Source organism: Carcharodon carcharias, chromosome 23 (genome assembly GCF_017639515.1).
Source record: "Carcharodon carcharias isolate sCarCar2 chromosome 23, sCarCar2.pri, whole genome shotgun sequence".
Classification (NCBI taxonomy): Eukaryota; Metazoa; Chordata; class Chondrichthyes; order Lamniformes; family Lamnidae; genus Carcharodon; species Carcharodon carcharias.
The window spans coordinates 40,513,056-40,537,268 of record NC_054489.1 but is presented as its reverse complement, the minus strand read 5'-3'; the positions used below and the strand labels follow the sequence as shown (position 1 = coordinate 40,537,268).

General features: G+C 39.8%; 1 protein-coding gene across 2 annotated transcripts in view; it reads left to right on the top strand.

Moving 5' to 3' along the window:
• The window catches only part of LOC121269007 (26S proteasome non-ATPase regulatory subunit 11), a 100,302-nt gene that overhangs the window by 39,347 nt on the left and 36,742 nt on the right, over window positions 1–24,213 (top strand). For both annotated transcript variants that reach the window (XM_041173356.1, XM_041173357.1), the window contains exons 3-8: window positions 5,106–5,230; window positions 6,237–6,308; window positions 14,810–14,867; window positions 18,863–19,057; window positions 21,969–22,113; window positions 23,007–23,067. In XM_041173356.1, the coding sequence (XP_041029290.1) occupies window positions 5,106–5,230; window positions 6,237–6,308; window positions 14,810–14,867; window positions 18,863–19,057; window positions 21,969–22,113; window positions 23,007–23,067 (656 nt within the window). The remainder of the gene's footprint in view (window positions 1–5,105; window positions 5,231–6,236; window positions 6,309–14,809; window positions 14,868–18,862; window positions 19,058–21,968; window positions 22,114–23,006; window positions 23,068–24,213) is intronic.

The following is a 24,213-nucleotide window of genomic DNA, read 5'->3' as shown; positions in this document are numbered from 1 at the left end:
TTGAATATTCCTGAAAAGAGAGACATGCTGCCGAAGCCTTTCGTCTTGCACCCATCAGGGTGAATACAAGGATGCCAAGTTAAAATGATCTCAACAATTTATACCACAGGAGAAAAAGATGTTTGGTTGGCAGGTAAAATCTGATTAGCCAAGGCATTGCCATGGAAAAAGCAACAGGGAACTGTAGGATTCCCAAGCTCCCACATGTTTTGAAAACAGCACAAGGCTTGAACATATTCCTTTTGTATGCAGTGAAACAAGCGTGAATGAGCCACATTAGAAGCCCATCTGATTATCTTGAGTTAGTTGTTAGTATAGCTATTAGCATACCCAGGATTGTTCAGCAAGTGCTGGCTAATTGCAGAATCACACCCAATAGCAGATATTTTGTTTTGGGTTTGGCAAGCGCAGACTGGTGGAATACAGTCTGTACTCTATTACAAACAACCGAAGGAATGTGCTGTTTGATTCGATCAGCCAATTGCTGGAACACATCTGATGTTGCACCAGCACTGAAATTCATGCACGACTTTGCTCAATTGCGTGGTAGGCAGAACATTTTTTTGGACTCACTGCAGCATCCTTTTAGTGGAAAATGCCACTTGCATAGTTTTATTATTTAGTGAATGAAAATCCCCAAAGCCAAGCAACAGCTGCCTCATTTGCTGAGTTTAAAGGTGATTAGTCCATCACTTAGTCTGTTAAGGGACACGCCTTGCTAATGTACAGCATTGTTTGTGTCCTCCCACAAGCAAATAAGGAGTTTATACTGAGGCCGCAGTGCACAGTGGCCTTGGCTTGTCCTGAACCTGCTTAGCAAGAACCACTTTTGCTGTGGTAGTTCAAAGCTTGCCATTCACTAGATGGGGTTTATCACAAGGAACTTGTTGGTGATTTATGTTTCTCATTCCTTGATCCAAAGGATGTTTGCTAGTGATTTCTTCACAGAAAGGGCGCTCAGATAGAAGGCAGAACAGGTTGTCATGGAGTGGTAAATGAGGTGCAGCACAGAAGGTTTCAACCAGCTTTTAGGTTTTCGTTAGTTAGCAGTAGTGTGGGGGAGTGATGTTTGTGAGAGCAGGAAGCCAAAGGAGCGGTGTTGAGCAGAGAATTCCAAGTTATTATGCACATTGTTCAGTTCAGTTGAATATCAACAAGATGTGTGTGCATGATGATCTTTTGCTAGACAGGTGCACGATACTCTGCCGTGGAGTATGATAGAGCAACTGCTGAGGTCTGGAGTGTTGTGGCAGCAGCACCACAACTAGATCCAGCAAGTTTGGTCACCTTTGCTGCTGTTTTCTTCAGATGTTCCTGGAAGGACACAGTCCTATCTAGAGTCACTCCCAAGTATGCTGGGTTTTGATCTTGCTTTTAGTCTCTGACCATCCATGTAGATATGAAATTCTCTTTTGGCACTGGCATTATGGAGGTGGAATACGTTGGATATAGTTGGAGGAATTCAGTGTGAGACGTCATGTGCTGCAGTAGTCCATCAACTTTATTAGGGATCTGGTCCAGAGTGCAGAAGGATGGAACTTGGGTGGCACAACAGATGTCATTAGTGTAGATGAACTTGTGGGCTTGGTTGTTGGCAGGTCATTTGTATATACATTGAACAAGCTTGGGGCTAGCACTGAGCCCTGTGATAGTCCATTGGTCAGTCTTCTCCATGCACTTTTCCCTTGCCCAAGTGAACTCTGAATTGTCCGTTGCAAAGGAGTATTTCAACAACTGTCCTGACCTAGGTTGGAAGCATTATGGACTGCTTTAGGAGCAGGCCAGTATGCTACATTGCATTGTAAGTAGCTGTGAGGTCCAGTAACACTTAGCCTGTCTTGTAGCGAGTGCCAGAACTTGACCACTGGTGCCCTTTATGGAAACCAGCTTGGGCAACATTAAGGATGGTCTCCTTTTCAGAGATGGACATGGTAGGTTAAGATGCTCGAAGATGTTAAAGCACATAGAAAATAGTGAAATCAATCACTAGCTATCTGCCAATGTGGGATCTTTCCCAGGTTTTGGAATGGCAATGACTTTTGCCACATGTGATGCTTTGGGAGTGAGTTTCAGTTGATGATTCTTGTGCAGAACAGTGTTAGCCAGGCAGGAAGACTAGGGCCAATTTGTTTCAGGAATTCTGGTCCAATGTCATACCCCACTGCTTTGCCATATTTTAGGCCCCTTAATGCTTTCTCCAGTTCAAGCGATCTTGCAGGGATCAGTACTGCTGTGTTCTGCATGTTGCTGGTGTTGCTTTTTCAGTTTGTTACAGGTGATGCGCTTTATTTTCTTTTCCAAAGGTGTCCTCTCCATGGAGCAGGTGACTGGCAACTTGGTTTGGGGCGACTGAAGGGCGATTTAGTGTAGGTGATTTTTGGGCTCCTCCGAGGTGGCAAATCAGGCTTCAGCACTTGCGACTGGAATGAGTGAAATTGAACTGTCCTGTTTTTTCCTCCCAAGCATTGAGAGATTTAATGAGGTGGTCTGCTATATCAGGGTCACCTGATGATTCATATACCTTTAGGAGTGCTGCATTCTCTGCATCAAAGCATGGGACATGGATGGGTCTACAGAATAGTAACAGTATGAAACAACTTGCTTATCCTGTTGTTCAAATATTTGAGTTACTTGGTTTTCCAGGGTATTTTGAGATAGACTGAGCACTTTTCATGTCCGAAAGCAGCGGTCTGGCCCATTTGTGAGTTTCCTTGATACACAAACGATGATCTGATCAGGATAGCCATTGCCCTGTAGGATGGCTTTGATGTACTCTATTTCAGTGTCAAGCGTGCAAGGTGAGCAAATGGCAAGGGTCCTATTTACAAGATTTCTGGTTAGGCCAATCTTATAGCATGTGGATCTATAGGAATCCCAACGTATATATTGTCTGACGGAGATAGGCGTGTGCTAGTCAGAGTGGAAAACCTGTTAGTGGATTTCTCAACTGGCACGTCAAGCAAAGGACGAGCATTAGAATGCTCCATCTCAAAAGTAAATCTGAGCATGCGATGGAGCTTATTAAGATGTCTAAGGAAAACCGAAAAGACGTTTTGCCTACCACATAGAGTAACATCGTATGTAAATTTCAGTGCCACTCTGATACCAGGTATAAAGGCCATATGTCCCAGCAATTGGCTGATCGAATCAAACTGCATGCTTGTAATAGGCAGAGTGTAAACCGTATTCAACTAGTCAGTGCTTGCAAAGCCCAAAACAAACCTCTAGTGTTAAATGTGATTCCCAAATTAGGCAGCACTTGCTAAATAATCTTAAGTGTGCTAATAGCTACACGAATGAACAATTTAAGAAAATCAGTCATGAGAGTACCATGGCTTATTTACACTTGCTAGAAGTGACATATATTCATATGCTGGGGTCCATTTGCTGCCAACAAAAGGAATATGTTCAAGCCTTGCACCTTTTTTGAATTATCCAGGAGTTTGTGGAGCCTCTAGTTCCCCATTGCTTTCTCCATGGCAACTCCTCAGGCAATCAGAGTCAACTTGCCAGTCAGTCAGCACCCTTTTGTCCTGCAGCATAAATTGTTGTGATGGTTGAAAATTTGGCATTCTTGCATTTGTCCTGATGAGTGCAAGATGGAAAACTTCAGCAACATGTCTCTCTTTTCCACAATATTCAAGTTCTGTACTACCAAGTGACTGTTCAAATATTTGTTGTAAAAAGGTGCCTCATTGTTACCTTCTCAGGGCAGTGTAGAACATGTAGAGTCATTGTTCACAAAACTGTCCCGTGTAAGTACTTTATTGAACTATATTAGTGATAATAAATCCTCCATAGGGTCACTGGTTTGCATTGATTGGTAAGTCAAATTCCCTTTTATTGCACTGTACCTTGGGTTGTTTATCATGTTGTTGGGATTGAGTTCTGTTGTGTTTTCGTATAAAAGGTAAGCATGTGTTTTTGATCATTTTATACTAAACAACTTTCTTGTGAGCTGTCTCACTTGAGAATGGGTGCATTGTGAAACAAACCTTACTCCATCGAACCATGGAAAAGTCAGGGCTCAGAAAGAAGCCATTCAGCCCTTCATGTCTGTGCCAACCAGAAATAGATTAAAAAGAAACTAGCCGCTCATTTTAATCCCACTTTCCAGCACCTGATCCATAGCCTTGCAGATTACAGCACTTCAGATGCAGATCTAAGTACCTTTTAAACGAGTTGAGCATTTCAGCCTCAACCGCCAATTTAAGCAGTGAATTCCCGGCACCCACCAACCACTGCGTGAAAAAGTTTTTTTTCTCATGTCCCCTCTGATCCTTCTACCAATCACATTAAATCTATGCCCCTTGGTAATTGACCCCTCAGCTAGAGGAAACAAGCCTTTACTGTCTACCCTATCTTGGCCCCACATACTCCGGGATCTATTCATCAGTTTAGCTTCCATTTTAAAATTTTCTCCTATTTTTAAATTAAATACACATAAATTATTTATATATATATATATATATATATATATACATATATATATAATTCCGAAACTGGGATGTACTGTCTCATTCAATGCATGGATCATAATTCACTTTGTATTTGGATATAATTTGATATCTAGTTGTGACTCTCCAGTGAAAGCACAAAATTCCTGCTTGGCCTGTGAAACTTTTTGGCAAACTTAAGAATCACTTGCATATCAAGAGAGCTCTGAAACCTAGCAACATATTTTGTGTCATCTTTCTTGAATGCATTAGCATACTGCTAAGGGGGCATTGTCTCTCTTGCACAAAAACACAGACTATTTCTTTGCTTCACCATTCCTCTTTAAATTGCTCCAGTAATTAAGATTTGAGCAGAAGTAATCAAGTGACAAACTAAATCTAAAGAGATGCATTTCCCAGAGTTTGTGGGCAGCTATTGTGAAAGTGATCACCAAATTCTAATTAAGTAAGAGTTGGAAAATGCTCTAGGTGCTTATTGGTTTCCAAGCCTTCAGAACATCATCAATACAAAGAGAGAAAGTGCTGAAATGGTACCTACTAAAATACCACTAAGTGTTTATCTCTGGCTAAAGAAAATTCAGGATCTTGTCTTTCTTTTTATACATACTATAACTCTGAATGTTTGAAATTCATTTTTCCTCTCTAAAGAACTGGGGGGTCTGCTGAAGTACGTCAGACCATTCCTGAATTCCATCAGTAAAGCCAAGGCTGCCCGGTTGGTTCGGTCTTTACTCGACTTGTTCTTAGACATGGAAGCAGCAACTGGTCAAGAGGTAAGAGTCAATACTGATGAGTTATTTAACTGCCCAGTGCTGATTTTCTGTTAAATGTTTAATCTGCCAAAACAAATAAAAGCATAGAACCCAAATATTGCATGATTAATATCATGAACATAAACTGCTGGACTCCTGCATCTCATGCATACCTCTAGTTTAATGAATCCCACTTGCATCTTGGATGTGCATAGATGAGGGTCAAGTTGAAAGCCCAGTCCATCCGTCCTTTCAGCTGTTAATTTTTATATGGTGAGAAGGAATTATCAAGTGGATACCAAGCCACCTAATACAATGTCACCATGGCTCAGTGGTAGCCCAACCCAAATGGAGCATCTGGTCTAGGCTGACACTTCATTGTAGTGCTGAAGGAGTGCTGAACTGTTTGTGATGTCACCTTTCAGATGAGATGTTAAACTGAAACAAAAACAGAATTACCTGGAAAAACTCAGCAGGTCTGGCAGCATCGGCGGAGAAGAAAAGAGTTGACGTTTCGAGTCCTCATGACCCTTCGACAGAACTTCGACAGAAGGTAGTTCTGTCGAAGGGTCATGAGGACTCGAAACGTCAACTCTTTTCTTCTCCGCCGATGCTGCCAGACCTGCTGAGTTTTTCCAGGTAATTCTGTTTTTGTTTTGGATTTCCAGCATCCGCAGTTTTTTTGTTTTTATCTCTGTGTTAAACTGAAACCCCATCTACCCTCATGTCTGTAAAAACTCTGAAGTATTTTGAAGAAAATCAGAGGGTTCTCCTGTGTCTTAGCCAAAGTTTCTTCCTGAGATCATAAATTCATTGTGCACAGTATGGTCCCACAAACAACAGTGTTATTGGACTCTTTCCCCTACATTACTGAGACTGTAATGAGTGGGTCAGTCGATTACATTAAGGTATTGTTAGTTTTTTTGCATAGGTTTATAAAATGCTGTGTTCTCACATCAGAAATTATTTAGCTCACTTTTCCATGTACTTAGTTATTGTGGAATTAACTGAGCTGTGGATTTTACAGGTTGAATTATGTTTAGAATGCATCGAGTGGGCAAAATCTGAGAAAAGGACGTTTCTACGCCAGGCTTTGGAGGTATGTTTCTGATTTATTAATTGATCTCAATAAGGGAGGTAATATTAAATAATATCCAGTTCAAATCTGCAATTCACCCAAGAGTTCAGAGGAAGTTTCTAAATCAATTATTTTTCAACTTGACAACTGGGTATTATTTGCATATAATTTTCATTTTTTATAAGCTTATCAAGCCAGTTACTGAAAGTAATCCTTTTTGCAACAGCAAAGAATCTTTTGATTTTGACTTATTTTCCATATTTAGCCCTACGGCATTGTAGATTTTTATAAAACATTTTGTGAAATCATAGTTTTGGTTTCCTTGTATCATTTGGAGGTGTCTCCAATATTTATTTTTCACATTCAATACATTGGGCGACTAGAATGCAAATTTTTGGTACTCAGGACCTCCTAGATTTTGCATGCGAGAGGTAGTTTGCTTTCCCATGGTAATGAGGGAAATGAGCTAATGTTGGTCCAGTGTTTATATGCTTTCTAGCTAGCAGCTGGTTCCATTGCTGCATAAGCAGGGGTTTTTGAAAATGACACCACTGTCCTAGGTAAGGGAGGTGAATGGGAAAGATTTTTTTGACTGCTAATAGTTTTGTCTGAGCACTGCTACTGCAGCACTTAGTTGCCTGTGGTATCATTCATTATTGCTAAGATGGGGCTTCAGGTTTTTTAGATCTGTATCTTATAATTAAATACCTAAAATCGCAAAGTATTGTTAGCTTGTCATCTGGAAATGGTAGTTCAGAATATAATGAATGGTGCACACAGCATTTGTACTTCTAATCCATAGCCACTGACTTGAAAATTTGAAATGTATATTTCAAAATTAAACTAAATTGCCTCAGGATTTTGTGTAATTAACATTTTTTAGTTTTGTTGAGGGGTTAATTGTAAAATTACTAAGCTGCTGCATACAAGGAAAACTTTTTTAAAACTTGCTCTTATATGTTAGAGTGTATGCTGGAGATGTGGTGTAGAATGATAAATGTTCACAAGGAGATATCAACCAGGGAAATTATATAGTGTGGATAGATTTGGAAAGGAAGCTGGAGAATCATTTGCGAAAAATTTGTGATATATTTACAGTTGAACATTTTCCTGAATCTTCATGTGCTTTAAAGTCTGTCTCAAAAAATAAAAAGATATCCTCATGTCCGATATTGAGAGCTTCCTATATAGGAAGGTGTAGGTGAAAACTCTCATGCTTAGAACTCTGCATTATATTAGTGTGCCAATTTGCTTTAAAACTAGGTAGTAAAGAGAATTCTTCTTTACCGTATTGATAACTATTACAGCATCAAGCCTTGGTTCTTAACGGATTACAATGTGATTGTTGCAAAGTTCAAAAATTTGGCAATAGTTTGATGCAATCCCAGTGCAGCATGATTACTCACTCAGTTGCACAAGGGAAGTTGATGACCAGGAAATCTTGCACTAGGTTCTGAGACTGCTGATAGAGGTGTCAGGTGGCACTGATTTCTTGCTCCTTCTGAGAGTTAATCTTAAAACAACTGAATCTAGAACTTGGTAAGAGAAAAGTCCTGTGGGGTGAAAGTATGGGGTCTTTTAAGTGGCGCTTGAAACTTTGGGTACTTAAGAACTGCTGTGAAAGTAGATGATTGCATAGCTTAAAGCTATGAAGGTGTTTTCAGATTATGATGTAAGCTTGCGTTCATCCACCAAAGGTATCAATGTCACATAATGTCTTTAGCAATGGAAATATAAGATAATTTATCAATTATGGTCAAAACATTCTTCTGCATTAGTCCTAATTAGTTCCAAGTCTGATGATGTTCAGCAGGCATGCAAGCGTTCTCTGTACCTGGAGGACACTTTGAACCTGGTTATGTTTGACTCAGTAGGGAATGATCTTCTTTGATGTTGATAAAGCTATGTGCAGACAGGACGTAACCAACTGTTTTACTCGGTGGGAGTGGACTCTACACTCTGTTAAAGATGAGGTGCAGCCATGAATAATGTGTTAAATGTCTAGAAGCAATGATCTTAGAGCTAAATACTAAGAATTGTTGACTCATCTTGAAACAGTCCATTTGAGGCTAGAGAACTGGAATCAGTTTGAGCTATGTACTCCCCCTCTAATTGGTATTTCTATCCCCAAGAAGGGAGATTTTAAATTAATAAGACACCTCACTGATTACGATATAAATTTGTCATTATTGTCTGTATTCCTTTTCCTTTTTCGTCTATCCATCTCTAGGATGCATGACAAGTGTATTATGGCAAATGTGGTAAACTGAAAAGGGAACAGGGTTTAATTGCCATGATTATTGTCTGAAGCAGATTGTAGTGTAGCTTTAAAGGAGAATTGAATGATGTAAGTCTCAGCCAATTATACTGCTTTCATGCACCTTATGATGTTCAACCACTCTCATGCACCTGGAAGCACCTGAATTTATTCAGGTGTGCACTTAAGCTCCAGGATTCCACAGACAGTTGGAAAGCTTTCTGAATATATTTGTATGTCTGCCCACTATACCATTTCATTCAATATCAACATCATTGTGTTGGATGGCATCATAAGGGACAGTTTCAAGATTGTGTTTCATTTATTTCTGGCCTGCTGTCCACTTAACAATGACTGAAACTTGCATGTCAGTTGTCTAGTGGCCAGCCAGGAATAAAGCAGTGGATGTCTAACACCTGTTTTCTTTTGAGGTCAAACTGACATGCCAGACAATGGGAGATTGTAGAGGCATCCTGACCTTCTCAGGCAGACTTGATAGTCTGAATTTTGGATCACAAGGATCACATTACCCCAAAAGATTGTGGGTCAGCTGGGCCTAACTCGTGATGAAACTTGTAGGGGCTAGAATTATTCCCACTCCATTCTGCATAACACTGCAAGGCTACGTTAACATGGATAGGGTGAAGAGGGGCTGGAGCCTTGCAAGTCCTGTGCTGTTGAGCTGCATGGTTCAACTCCAGCGTTATCTGTGATTGGGTTGCTAAGCTTTGGCTTTGCCAACTGCATGTAGGTAGATAGTGTATATTGCATATTAGACTTACATAGCCCACTTTGTGGATTTTGTCTATTTGGTTTGAAGACTGGCATCATGATATACTTATTGTGTGTCAGCTAAGATAACGAAGTGCATATCTTGCAAGGATTTTTTGTTTGTACCTAGGTTTATCCTTGATAGGAGCATGTGGATATGGAACAAAAGCCAGCATCTGTAAACAAACTAGTTGTTATTGTTTCTTTTAGCAAGAAAATTGCTTTCTGAAACTCTGCAAAGTACTTGTCATTAGTAGTTATTAATCCATTGATTATTTTAAAGGAGCTATTGCATTAGAATTATATATAACCTATATAGGAAACTGGCATACACCTACAGTTTGATTACTATTATGGTCAGTATTCAGTTCAAAATATATAAGCCACTGCAGACAAAATCCACCTCAGTTGCATTTAGCTAAATCAATAGGATATTCTGATGCAAACACACTCTGTTCACAAAGCTTAATTGTACCAGTTCAATTGTAAACGACTTGCTTTGTTCTGTGAATGGTCAATTAACTTCAATCAGGTTTTTACAATTAAAGGGACTGTAACATCGTGGTAACATTACTGCACTAATTATCTCGAGGTGCAGACTAATTCTTTGGAGATGTAAGTTCAAACCCCACCAGGACAGCTGAGAGAACTTAAATTCAGTTAATTAATATATCTGAAATAAAAAGCTGGTCTCATTAAAAATGAGATAATTAGTATTATTTATATCCTGTATAGGAAACTGACATTGAATATGACAGTAAAAAACACTAAGTCAGTATTTAGTAGAAAATATTCAAGCCACTGCATACAAAACTTGCATCAACCTAAGCATTGGAAACAACAAAGGCGCAGACTGCCCAGCTGACTTTGTAAAATTCTCCTCATTAACTTCTGGGGACTCAATGGCAACAAATGCTGCTCTTGCCAGCAACGACCACATCCCATAAAAGAATTAAAAAGTATATAATTTATTTTTTGAATTTTACTCAGGTTTTACTTTACATAATGAGTGATTATTATATTTAGCATTTTCCACCAACATGTGGAGCCTGAGACTTAATTGGCTTAGCAAATTTCTGTTTGGGTGCTGCTTTCTGAGTAGCCTTAGCCTTACCTGTAGCTGCACTGACTTACTTTGTTGCAGCTTTGGCTTTCTTAGCCTCCTTGGCAGCCCTGATTGCCTCTTCAGGCTGAGCCTTGTGCACCTCAGGCTTCTGATTCCTCTTAGCTATAACCTCAGCAAGAGAGGCACCAATAATAGCATGTTGGAACTTCGTTGCACAACGGGAGTGCTTTTTCTGAATCTCTTCAGACTGCTCTTTCTTGTGCTTGCGCCTGTACAAGACAGTCCAGTTGATCTGTCAAGGGTTTCACTTGACGAAGAAGGCTGGCTCACATTTTGAGTTCAGAAACTGGAAAACCTTCCCTTTGATTCTGGCATAGCACTTCCCGTGACCCGGGTATGCAGAATTCAGCCTTCATTTCACTACATATATAATGGTGAACAATTAAATAACTAATTGGAGGAGGAAACTGCACAAACATCAACATCTTCCAATGATGAGGGATCCCAGCATGTCAGTGCAAAAGACGAGGCTGAAGTACTTGCAACCATTTTGAACGGGAAGTGCTGACTGATCTGCCTCTGCCTCTGCCTGTGCCTCTGCCTCATCCTAAGGCCCCCAACATCATAGATGCCAGTCTTCAGCCATTCCAATGCACTCCAAATGGTATCAAGAAATGGTTGAGGTGCAGATTCAACAAAGGCTACAGATCCTGATAACATCCTGATAGTAGTACTGAAGACTCGTGACACAAAACTAGCCTTTAGCCAAGCTGTTCCAGTGCAGTTACAAGATTAGCATCTATCCGGCAATATGGAAAATTGCTCGGGCATGTCCTGCTCACAAAAAGCAGGACAAATCCAGTCTGGCTAATTGCTGTCCCTTCCAGCCTATTCTTGAGCATCAACCAAGTGATGGAAGGTGTCAATATCAAGTGATATCAATGGCTCTTAGCAGCAACCTGCTCACTGATCCTCAGTTTGGTTTCCGCCAGGGCCACTCAGCTCCTGACCTCATTACAGCCTTGGCCCAAACATTGGTAAAAGAGCTGAACACAAGAAGTTATGCGAGAGTGACAGCCCTTGACATCAAGGCAACATTTGACTGAGTGTGGCATTAAGGAGCGCTAGCAAAATTGAAGTCAGTAGGAATCGGGAGGGGTAAGAGGTCTCTCCTCACGACTGAATCAGTCTGTGCCAGCATGCAACAAGATGTGAAACAATTCAGGCGTGGGCTGATAAGTGCCAAGTAACATGCCTGCCACACAAGTGCAACGCAGTAACCACTCAAGAGAATCTAACCATGTCCTCTTGCCGTTCAACAGCATCGTCATCACCTGAAACCCCCACTATCAACATTCAAGGGTGGGGGCACTGGATTACCATTGACCAGAAACTTAACTGGAGCAGTCATATAAATACTGTGGCTAGAAGAGCAGGTCAGAGGCTGGGAATTCTGCAGCAAGTAACTCATCTCCTGACTCCCCAAAGTCTGTCCACCATCTACAAGGCACCAGTCAGAAGTGCAGTAGAATACTTTCCACTTGCCTGAATGAGTGCAGCTCCAGCAACACTCAAAGCTCAGCATCATCCAGGACAAAGCAGTCCACCACCTTAAACATTCATTCCCTGCACCATTAGTGCCCCACCATTAGTGCCCAGCAACTGCAGTGTGTACCATCTACAAGGTGTACTGCAGCAACTCGAGTCTGCTTTGAAAGCATCTTTCAAACCTGCGACTTCTAACATCTAGGAGAAAAGGGGAAGCAAGTACATGGGAAAAACACCACCTGCATGTTCCCTTAAGAGTCACATACCATCCTGACCTGGATTACATCGCCGCTTCTTCATTATCACTGGGTCAAAATCCTGTAACTTCCTCTCTCATAGCACTGGATTGCAACAGTTCAAGGATGCATCTTATCACCACCCACTCAAATGCTGGCCTTGCCAGTGGCACTCCCAACCCAAGAACAATTTTTTTTAAAAAGTGACAGCTTTGTATGAAACATCAATTTGATGATATCTGCGCATCTCCTCTTTGATTCTAAGCCTAAGTTTTTCAGCTTTATTAATGACTGAGACTTGGATGTACGGAGCACAGTTTCAAAATTTCCAAATGACACAAAAGTTGAAAATATTGTTCACTGTGAAGAAGAAAGAGAGACACTTCAAGAGAACATAGATAAACTGGTGAATTGGGTGAACATGTGGCAGATGAAATTTAATGCAGCAAAGTATGAAGTGATACATTTTGGTAGGGTGAACGAGGAGGGGCAATATAAAATAAATATTGCAATTTTAAAAGGTTTGCAGAAACAGACCCACTGATATATGTGCACAAATGGTTAAAGGTGGCAGTCTGGTGGTGAAATTGGTTAAAAACTTTAACTTTATAAATACAGGCATAGAGTACTAAAGCAAAGAAGCTGTGATGAACCTTGATGCAACAAGTGTTTCAGCCTCAAATGGAGTAGTGTTCAATCCTAAGCACCACATCTTTGGAAAGACATGATGGCTTTAGAGAGGTTGCAGAAAAGGTGCACAAAAATAGTTCCAGAGGTGAGGGGCGTAAATTGGAGAAGCTGGAGTTGTTGTTCTTGGAAAAGAGAAGGTTGAAGGCAAAATTGATAGAGGTGTTAAAAATCTTGAGGCCTGGCCATATTAGATAGAAAATGGTCACGTTGGTGGTAAGCCCGAGAACCAGAGGACATCGTTTAAGGCGGTTAGCAAAAGAAGCATAACTTGAGAGGAAAAACAGTTTTACATTGGTAAGGATTGTGAATGCATTATCTGAGTGTGAAGGAGGCAGAGGGTGGGAGTGGGACCTGCTGAGTTGCTCTTGCTGAGGGACAGCACAGAAAGGATGAGCCAAATGGCTGCTTCATGTCTCTAACCACACAAACATTGTGATTTCCTTTGTCCTTGGACACATGTAACCTCTCAATCTTGTATTGCACTACAATGAAACCCCATAAGCCATACAACTCTTGTTATGGTGTTACCACACGGATACCCATGCAGATTTGGTATTGGTAGTGACTGAAGCGCACATTTTATTTTTGTATCCAGGGAAGAAATGTGCATTTAATGTTCTGTAAGACACCCTAAGCTGTTGTACTGTCTTAGATATTGGTTAGAGGGAAGGTTTATTTATACCTGGAACGCAAAAAGCAGTAATAATTTCTCCTTTGGAAGAAGATTCATGTCAGATTTTTGCTTGGGCATTGGGAATCAGTATAATTCCAGACAGGTGTGTAAAGTCACATTTTCAGTTTATAGGGAACAAATGACTTAAGAGTGTGGTCCTTGGTGGCTGAGCAGGAGGAAAGCATGATTGTATCTATAAAGATAAAACTGCATTCAAATCCAGATCGGAAACATCTCTTCTGATTAATTTGGGCAGGCACATTTAGTTCCTATTGGTAACCTGGAAATTGTATGCTGGCACTCAAAAACATTTGCACAATATGGCCATTGATTTGTTGACCGATTGCAAACGCCAACTCCCATGGTTTTTATAACATCACAGTGAGCATGATTTTGCTGCCATGGGTATTGTGATTTTTTAATGTTGACTTGTATTTTTTTAATGTTACACTAAGACCAAATTTGTTTCGTGTATTGTGCCTTTTTTAAGATCAACTTCAACTTAACAGCAGAGATCAACTGGAGTGCTTTCTGCAGGAGCACTAGCTGTGGTATGGCCTGTTACAGCTAATAACTAGTGTACTGCAGCTAAATGTTTGCTGATCCTGGTGCTGAGGTACTTAATTGGCTTAAAGGTACAATTTAATGAGCATATTTTTAAATTTTCCATTTGTCATTATTCTAGCTCTGCTGACATGCACATTTGAACAGCAATCAGCCACTTTTATATTCATGATTTTATTTAAATTTTATCCACGGTGGTTCCTTGAACTTTGAGTGCATTTTCCATGATGATTTGCTCATAATTAGCTTTCGGCTGATAAACTCGCTTGGTTATCAAAAATAGTTGGTGATAGAAAAGGAAATGTAAAGCAGCATAACATTGTGCCTCTCCTGATTTAGGAGTGTTCAAATCTTGACATTGGGTGCAAAAAAGGAAATATGAAGAAATAATTCATTTGCCCTGCTGCTGCAGAACTTTTTCTAGTTCCACATAATCTATTTTTTATCAGTCTAGTTCAACCCTGTTAAACTAATTTTTCGCAATGAACTGTACCTGTTACTTTGGCCAAACTGATGTTTTTGAAATTTTAGGATGGCTGTCAGCTAGGTATAGTCAGGCCCGCATCTTAAAGATTTAAAGATACAGAAGTTTGGTAACGGAGTTAAAGGATTTTTAGTATTTTTACTGTACTTCCAAAAGTATTGCACTTTAATGACTTGAGTTCAAACTTCAGTTGAAACACGCACATTTTAACTTTTTTAATATTTCCTATACAGGCTCGCTTGGTTTCTCTGTACTTTGACACTAAGAGGTACCAGGAGGCATTGCAATTAGGTAACTATTGATACTGCCTTTCATCTATTGGGTAGCTAGCCTGGGAGCTGTGATCACTATAGCAGCAGTATGATGGGAGGTGACTTAGGTTCAAAACTTCAATCCAAAACGTGCTTTCAGGTAAATTAGAATGCAAGAATTCACTCAAATCTTTCAATATCTCTCATATATCTAAGGTGTAAGTGGTAATGAATTAGCATGCAGGTTGAATACTGCTGGTTTAAGTCTGTCCCAAAAAGTGTTGCATTTTGTTATTAGTTTGAAATTTTAGTGACTGCTATAAGTTGTGTGTGTTTTAGTTTGGGAAATTTATGGTTTTTTCAGCTGTTTTGGGATGGATATTGTGGTGGACTGATAATTAATCAGATGGTGCTTAAGAACACTTAACTAGATCGTGCAATCAGTATGATCTAAATGTTGATATGTGGGGAAACTATACTGAAATTTAACTGAGGTATTCATTACTGAACACACACTTTAAACTGTAGGAAACATGATTTTAATTCAAATGTGTGCCTAGTGTTGACATCTTGTTTAATATCCCTAGACATTTTGCTGTTTGTTTTGACACCTATTTCAGGTTAAGCAAGCTAAATTTCCATATTTTTATTGATTGAAAAGGTTTAGAAAGAAAGATGGACTTTTATGTAAGATCTTTATTGCATCTCTGATATGCATCTCAAAAAACTTCACAATAGTGAATTATTTTGAAGCATTGTCACCAGGCTTACAGCAGCAGAAGTAACTTTCTGGTCTCAGTTTAAAATGAGACCAATGTGTTGATTTCAAACCTTTTTTTTAAGTTATTGGAATATTCGGTGTCTTTCAGTGCACTTCACAAAATGTCTTGTTAAGACAATTATCCTAAACCATTTTGGTGTTTTTCTCCCCCACCCCCCCTTCCCCAATAACCATGATGGCTCATCACTGCTCTAAGTCATCAGTTCTTTTCAGTCTGCAACATACAATTTCCACTAGAGGGCAGAGCTCTTTAAATTTTGGTAACTTGCTCTCATTTTGGACCATGGTTTATGCATCCCTGACTGCCCACTAGAGGCCGGTATACTATTGAAGTATAATTGAATTTAATTACAGGATTTATGTTGGTACAGGTATGCTGAATTTTCACAAATTAACATTTTTTTAAATTTCAACTTCTATTTTTATAGCTTGGAAATGTTTAGAAAGAAAGACAGGCATTTATGTAGCATCTTTACTGCATCTCTGAGAAACATTTCAAAACCCTTCCCATACTGAAAATGCATACCCTACATAAATTAAGTAGTAAACAGAATTAGTACTAGAGGGCAGAAGAGTAGTGGTAAAAATAATGAGAAATGGCAAAATTTATTACTATATGTGTCCATTGCCAGCTGTACTTTAAGTTATTACGCAGTGTTCAGGAATTTTTCTTCAAGCTGTCTACGTATTAAATCATGTTTATGTGACAGAGCTTGAAGCTGACTTGGATTTCCATTTTTATGCATCTGCTTTGCACCGTTGTTTTCAACCTAGCTATGCTCAGTCGCTAGATACCATTACTAAATATATAGAAGTAATTTCACATTTTCTCCTTCATTTTTTAAAAAAGTTTTATGACCTAGTATTTAGTGTTTAAAGATGCAGCACAATGTATACATCATGTTGCATAAGTTTGTGTCTGATTTTTCTTGCCTGTTCTTGAAAGATTTGAGCTGTTCTGTTGAAGGTACAAAGCATGGCTGAATTGCTCATCTGTAGCGAGAGGGATAGTTGGGTATTGAAGAGGCATGTCCCTCCATTTTCCAGCAGATACCAAGTGCAACAATAGCTGAGGCCTAAGATCAGATCATGCACTTGTACTTGGACCAGAGAATGATTTTTAACCTAAGTATTTTTAAAGGGATTCCCACGATAGCTGTTTGCTTGGCCAGTCATTGACTAAACCCATATGTTTAGACGAATCTCAAGTTCCGTCTCTCATCTGTTAAATTATTGTATCTCGGCAGTTATAGTTGTGCCTCGTGACCCTGTTTTAGAGAAGGAAAAATTTGCCTGAGTTCTCGCTCTTGACTACTTAACCCATGGCTTTTGCTGGAAATGTGCATCTGTAAACATCGGTTGATGGACCAGAAGTTTGTTACTGTGTTAAACTGGCTTTCCTGAAAGATAGAAATAATTAATGTAGGAAATGCGTTTTAGTAGGTTGGAGCTGGCCTCGTCAGCTTTTCTTTTCTCCTGGAGGTGGCCCAGACAATAGCTGGAGAGGAGGGAAATAATGTTTAATGGTTGAGACTGGAAATTGAATAGTCTTGAGTGACAGTGCAATGATGCAACATTAGATTACAAAGCAATTCAAACTTTGAAGATTTTGAACCTTTATTGTAAAAGATTTGGCTCAGAAATTGAAATTTTCATCAGCATCATAGACTGTACTTTGTTCATTCATACGACAGTTTAATGGCAGTCATTTTGAAAATGATTTTCCAATTATGCAGTACCTTGAATGCCATAGCATCAAACAAATGCAAGATCTAAGCATCATAACTTCCAAGTGTTAGTTTAGCACTGCCTCCATCTCACTTCAGTATACCTGCTTGGCAGTATTCTTGGTGCTCTATCTAATTACATGTGCACGCACACCACACACACCCGCCCTCCCCTCTTACAAATCTGGAACTCTGTACCCCAAAAGGCTACTAATGCTTGACCAGTTGAAATTTTCAAGACCAAAACGTTAGGCAAGGATATCAAGGGTCATGGAGTGGCATTAAGTTGAAGTATGGTTGAGCCATGACCCAACAGTGTGTCAAAAACAGACTTGAGCTAGATGGTCTATTCTTGGTGGGAGTTATGATATATATTTATATTGCACTGTATTTTAATCCAGGGATATCTAAACAATTTTAGTAACTTTTCAAACAAGAGTAGTTCATATAGCCACAATCCAAACCATCCCAGTTTACCTATAGCTGCATTTCTAAAACTAATAATTCTGAATCTTATTTGGTGGCTGGAATGATAAATTTGATAACTATTCAATAAAAACTTACTTTTGCCATTCTCACTAAATGATGCTAACGTTAAACTGAAGCAATTTTCTTTTTTGTGATTAATATTCATTAAGTGTAAGCTTTTTAAGTTTTCTGTCAATTTCCTGATCTCACACTTTATGTATGATTTCTCTTTTATAAAAGAATTATATTCCTGTAGTACCCAAAGGAGGAGAGGATGAAAAAGCTGTTCCCTGCTGAGCCTCATAGCTCCTCACCACAGCTGCTGCTCACTCACCTACTATTCCCCTGGCTTTCTCCATTGCATTATTCTCTCCATGACCCTTGACCATTTCTTCCCCCCTCCAATCTTTTGTGGGGCTGACTGATTAGAAAAATCTACAAGCCAGTGTTGAAACAGAGCTGTTCCCTAATTGGACCTAAATCCATTAATCAGGGCACAGCTTTAACAGATAACTAACTGTCTTCAATCTGCCAGCCCAAGTTTAAAAAGCCAAACTAGTCAGAAGAAATTTAGTAACTGGAAAATTGAGTGAGGAAATTGGGACTTCGTAGGATGAATAATTGTCCCTAATATGGTTTTCTGGCCACAGTTTAGGCAGGTTTTGTTTGTCACCTTTCCCAACCCTCTCCCACAGAGGCTCAGTGACTTCCTTTTCCTCCAGTGAAGCACTGCTGACCTTTTTCTTTTCTATGTCATAGGAACTAAATAAATGCAAGTTGTTGATCACCCTGCTCTAATGAGTCATAAACTGTTACAATTGGGCAGATGAGCAGGAAATGATTTAAAGGTAAAATCTCATCTTCCCTTAATTCAACTTGTTCATCAGTAGGGTTAATATTGTTTCAAACTGACAACTCATATTTCAGAAGTATTTTGAGTATTACTGAAATAAAGAATAATGGTTCAGTCATGAGGATTATCGCCATCAGTAACATCCTACTTGATACAGACATTGAGCTCTTTTTTTAAAAAAAACTAAATTTTCTAATGTTTTTCAGGATCACAGTTGCTTCGTGAGCTGAAAAAGATGGATGACAAAGCACTTTTGGTGGAAGTTCAGCTGTTGGAGAGTAAGACATATCATGCTCTGAGTAACTTGCCAAAAGCACGAGCTGCCCTGACCTCAGCACGAACAACTGCAAATGCAATTTATTGCCCACCCAAACTACAGGCTGCACTCGATATGCAGTCAGGTATGGAACAAAATTAAAACTTATAACCTTTAGCCTTTTTTAATGCATCACAGTGGGACTTTTCCTTCCATTTACCCCTATCAAAGCTGTGTTATCAATGTGATTGTTCACAAGTTCATGGATGGTAAGGGCCTTGCTCACAAGTAAATGTATGTTCTGGAGTGAGGTGCCATTCTATTGGCAGAGCCCAGAGTTAGAGATGGGAGCAATGAGAGAGACTGGAAGGAGGTAGGCAGGATTAGCATCAAGCAGGGAGACAGTGGTATGGGTTGCTTGTTGGAAGGCAGTAACAAGTCCCTCAATGGGTCTGTTGGAGGATCGCAAGAGAAATACAGAGGGAAGCTGTACGATTATTTAAGAGGGAATCAAGCCTGTGACAGCAGCAGAAGAGTAGATGAATGCTGAGCAACTGGGGTTTGTGAAGATAGAATGCCTAAGGGCAGAGAAAAGAAGAGAGGCATGATAATGAGAGGGATAAAGAGAAAATGGGAGAGAAAAGGGAAAATAGAAATTGGGGCTTGATCTCAGGACCAGAGCAGCCACCAACATGCAAATGGACATGGGAGTTCCCCCTACATTGAAGTGGTTACATGCTAGATCAAGATAACTAAGCTTTGTCTCTACTCCCAAGCATTTCAATGTGGGAAAAAGGTTGTTTAAAATCAGAGGCCTGATAAAGCTGATGTTGGTCAAGTGGAATCAACAGCAAATTGATGTTTAGTTATGAGGTAGGTGAGTGAAACAGGGGCTTTCAACAAATGTATGTACTTCCAAATGCCCACATTTCCTGTGGCAGCTGTTGCTGGTCTTAGACTTCCACAAGAAGATAAAGCCAACCATTGGCGCCTGTGGATGGATCATCACTGCTGACAAATATCAAAGTTGCAAAAACAAAGTGCTGTTTTGTCAACCGCCCAACTAAGAATCAATTATAATGAAACAAGTTTGATGGTTTTCTATTAATTTTAAAGGCCAGTAAATTATATGATTGAAAATTAATTTATTCCCCAGCTGACCCCATTGGTCAGATCAAAAGCTGAGGTGAAGCCACCATCCTAACCACTGATGAGACAGGACCCTGGAGGGAATTTGACAGTGAGGCAGCCTGAAACAGCAGAGCATGTCCTTCAGCAATAGCCTCTCCTGCTTAGCCTTCGCAAGAATAACAATGAGGTGGATTGACGCTGATGTTGATATCATTCATGTTTTTCTTTCAGTCAGAAGCAGATATGATTAGGTAACAGCATTTTGTTCGAAGGATGGATCTTGTCTCACAATTCTTAGCAGAAAGCAGCCCTCCCTGAGCTGCAAAATCCCAGGACGTGCAGCCCCCCCAACAAACCCCAGTTCTGTCAGAGACCCAAGATACAGCCTTAGTGCTATGATACATGAGCAGACCTGCAAATTGTTGTTACATCTGCAATGTCCTTACAACACTACAACACTAAAGGGAAGAATTTGCATGATTGTAGAACTGTCAGGGAAATAATTAAGTTAAAATAGATTTGGAGGCTATTCTTCTACCTGAAGCTTATCGAAGAAAACCCTGCAATGTTACCTGTACTGTATAAAGCATAAAAATGTTGGGATAGTTATTGAGAAATTACTCTAACCTCAAGGAGTCTAGTAATTGCCAATCTTATGGCAGCTCTTAGGCAAGAGATAAACAGGATCATATTGCATTGGGTCAGTTGATTGCGCACTCATATGAGTTAGAAGGTCACTGGTTTAAGTCCCACTCTAGAGCCCTGAGCAATAATCTAGGTTGACACTTCAGTGCAGTATTGAGGGAGTGATACTGTCTTTCTGATGAGAGGTTAAACCAAGGTGCCATCTGCTGCCTTGGTTAGATGTAGAAAAGGGTTCCATGGCGCTATTTGAAAAAGAGATGAGTTCTCCCACTTCTCCTAGCCAACATTTACCCCTCAAACCAAGTTCACTAAAACCTGGCGATCATCACATTGCTATTTGTGGGACTTTCCTGAGCCCAAATTAGCTGTAAAGCACTTTGGGATGAACTGGTGTTATGAAAGGCCTTGTATAAATGCGAGCCTGTCCTTGCCCTCCGATTTTTTTTTTTTCTTTTAATGCTTTCCAGCCTTAATATCAACACTTGTATTGCAACAGCTTTGGTGCTTTTGATGTGATGAAAGAGAATATAAAAAAAATCTGTTCACAGAACTTGAAGCATTGGAGAACTCAAATGCATTTGTGTATTTCACACAAATCTGTCCATTTAAAATGATCTAATGCATTGAAATTTTGTACTGCAGAGATATTTTCTTACCACCGCTTTCTTTTTAAAGAGCCAATTTGGTTGCCCAGCATCTCTCTGGCATCCAACCATGAACGCCGCGCACACACACACACACAAACACCCCCTCCCCCCCCGCCCCTTCCCTTTACCTCTCCTGAAAATGCTGACTGCCTTCTGGAACACACAGTTCCATGGACATGGTACCGCAACCAAATGCTCATCCTTCATGTGAAAGTCTTGCCTGATTATTTCATAGTGTGCCCTTCCAGTAGGGATCATTGAATAACAACCAGGAGTGTGAACTGCAACTAATTTTTCTTCTTTAGGGGCATTGTGGCCAATTGCAGGAGTTAACTGCTGAGATCTGCTCAGTGAGCACAGTTCTGGAATCAAATATGGAACCTTTCTGGTCCATATGCCTCATCTGTTCACTGCCCAATGACTTAACTGGTAAAGTCAGTCTGAGAACCCAGATTTTTGTGACATTCCTGCTCTCATTGGTTTGAACCTGTTCAACCTAATACTAATAGAAATGCTGTCCAAATGGAATTTCCCATGTCTATTTGTCTGCTAGAGATATGCAATTGGAAAATAACCTGCCTTTAAACATGGCCGCAAATTAGTTTTGCATTAATCTGAGATTGTTGCTTCTAGGTATTATCCATGCTGCTGAAGAAAAGGACTGGAAGACTGCTTACTCCTATTTTTATGAGGCATTTGAAGGATATGATTCTATTGATAGTCCCAAAGCTATCACAGCATTGAAATATATGCTACTGTGCAAAATTATGTTAAATACGTAAGTTTAAAAAGTTTTGATCAAAATTGCTTGTGCAGGGTACTAAGTGAATCGAAGGATGTGGGGTTAGTTGGGAAGGTGGAATTGAGATAAATGGCCAGCCATAATCTTAATGAAAAAACAAAAACAGAATTACCTGGAAAAACTCAGCAGATCTGGCAGCATCGGCGGAGAAGAAAAGAGTTGACGTTTCGAGTCCTCATGACCCTTCGACAGAACTTGGCAAGTTCTGTCGAAGGGTCATGAGGACTCGAAACGTCAACTCTTTTCTTCTCTGCCGATGCTGCCAGACCTGCTGAGTTTTTCCAGGTAATTCTGTTTTTGTTTTGGATTTCCAGCATCCGCAGTTTTTTTGTTTTTATAATCTTAATGAATGTTGGCACAAGCCCGTGCACTGTAATTACAGGTAGGGAAAGCATTCCCATTTTTAAAAAAATATATGTAATGTCCTGGAGACAAAAAAAACTGACCTTGGAGGTAATTTCAGAATATTGTTGACAATATGGTTCATGGGTTTAGGTGTCTGATTTATATTTTGTAGTATTTCTTGATGCCAGTGAAGGCTTTCTTAGACCATTCTCCTTTTCACTTTACTGTACTTAGTTAAGATCAAAAACCAATCCCTTTGTGTTTTTGAAAGTACTTGTGAAACTAAATGCTGCAGAATGCCTTTAAAGCTTATGTCCACAGTGACCTAAATATGTGGCATATCAAAGATTGTTTCATTTTGATGGCAATGCCTAAGCATTGCCTTTCTTGTGTTTGGGCAGGAAGAGACCATCAGAAAGGATGAAACTTGGTCTAAGGGTGAGCTTTGGCAAATTGTGTGACAATATTTGAAGAAAAGTGTATCACTTAATTTTCAAAATGTGTATTTTTTGTTTTTCTTTCAGACCAGAAGATGTGCAGGCATTGGTGAGTGGGAAGCTTGCTCTCCGATATGCTGGAAGACAGGTACGATAAAAACTAAACATATAATTTTGGGAAAAGTGGGGGATGAGAGTAAAGGGTAATAGATGTTAGCATGGATGCTTCTAGGTATTCAGCCCTCAATTTACCTGGGGAAGGAAAATATTTTCCTCTTCATGCTCTGAAATCTGACCAAGACAGTATGGGGAATTGTAGTGCAATCTGTTCATATATGAATGGGCCATATGGGTTATTGAAAGTTTGTCATCCATGCAGTCAGGACCTGACTTCCCTTTTTATGTGAGTGTAATAGTTGACAGGACTGGGCCTGTCAGGGAAGATTTATGATCATAATATGGGCTAGCTTCAATGGGTAGCCATAGACTACATTTGAAGAAAGCAAGGTGGAGTTATCTCTACAAATTTACTAAGGACCCTTTCCTTTTGGTTAACTTACAAAAGATAATACTAGTATGTGGAAAAACAAATGTGAACAAAGTAATTGGTTGTTCCACCCTCCTTCCGATGAAGTATCTGAATCAGTTTTCCCACCACCTCCTTCTCCAGGCCTGGATCTCCGATGTGTTATTAGTCTAGCACTATTTCATTTTTCCACCCGTTTTTCTTGTCTCATGAAGCTGTCCTTAATACTGGCAGATCTCTGTCATCTCGCCCAAAAGCCTTGGCAATGACTTAGATATCAAACTGGAAAGGGCATACAGTTTCTGATGCACATACACTTCTATTCAGGATCAGAAAGCCCAGTGTTGTCAATTGTAGCACTTCTAATGTTGTGCTAGCTCTGATCAACTGATCCATCAGAAATTAAGGAACAAATCTACAGCCTTCCTGCTGTATATAACATGGTGCCACTACTGGTGATGCATTTGCCCATTACACTATTAAGTGAGCATATGTGGTGTCATTTCTGAAAGAATTTGTAACATCCTTGTGAAGTAGACTGGAGAAGAAAGATTCAGACCCAGCATTTGGCTGAGTTGATGTGTCTTTCCATAGGTTTTGTGTTTCAACGTGAAGCAGTTGAGCCCTGCAGAAGTGGTGTGGAACCAAGAAGTCAGTGTGTAACTCAACAAAAAAAATCATCAAGTTTAGAAATGGCTCATCAATTAACTGAAAAACATGATGAAAAAGCACAAAATAGGGCTTATGTATGGGTAAAGCAGTAGTAGT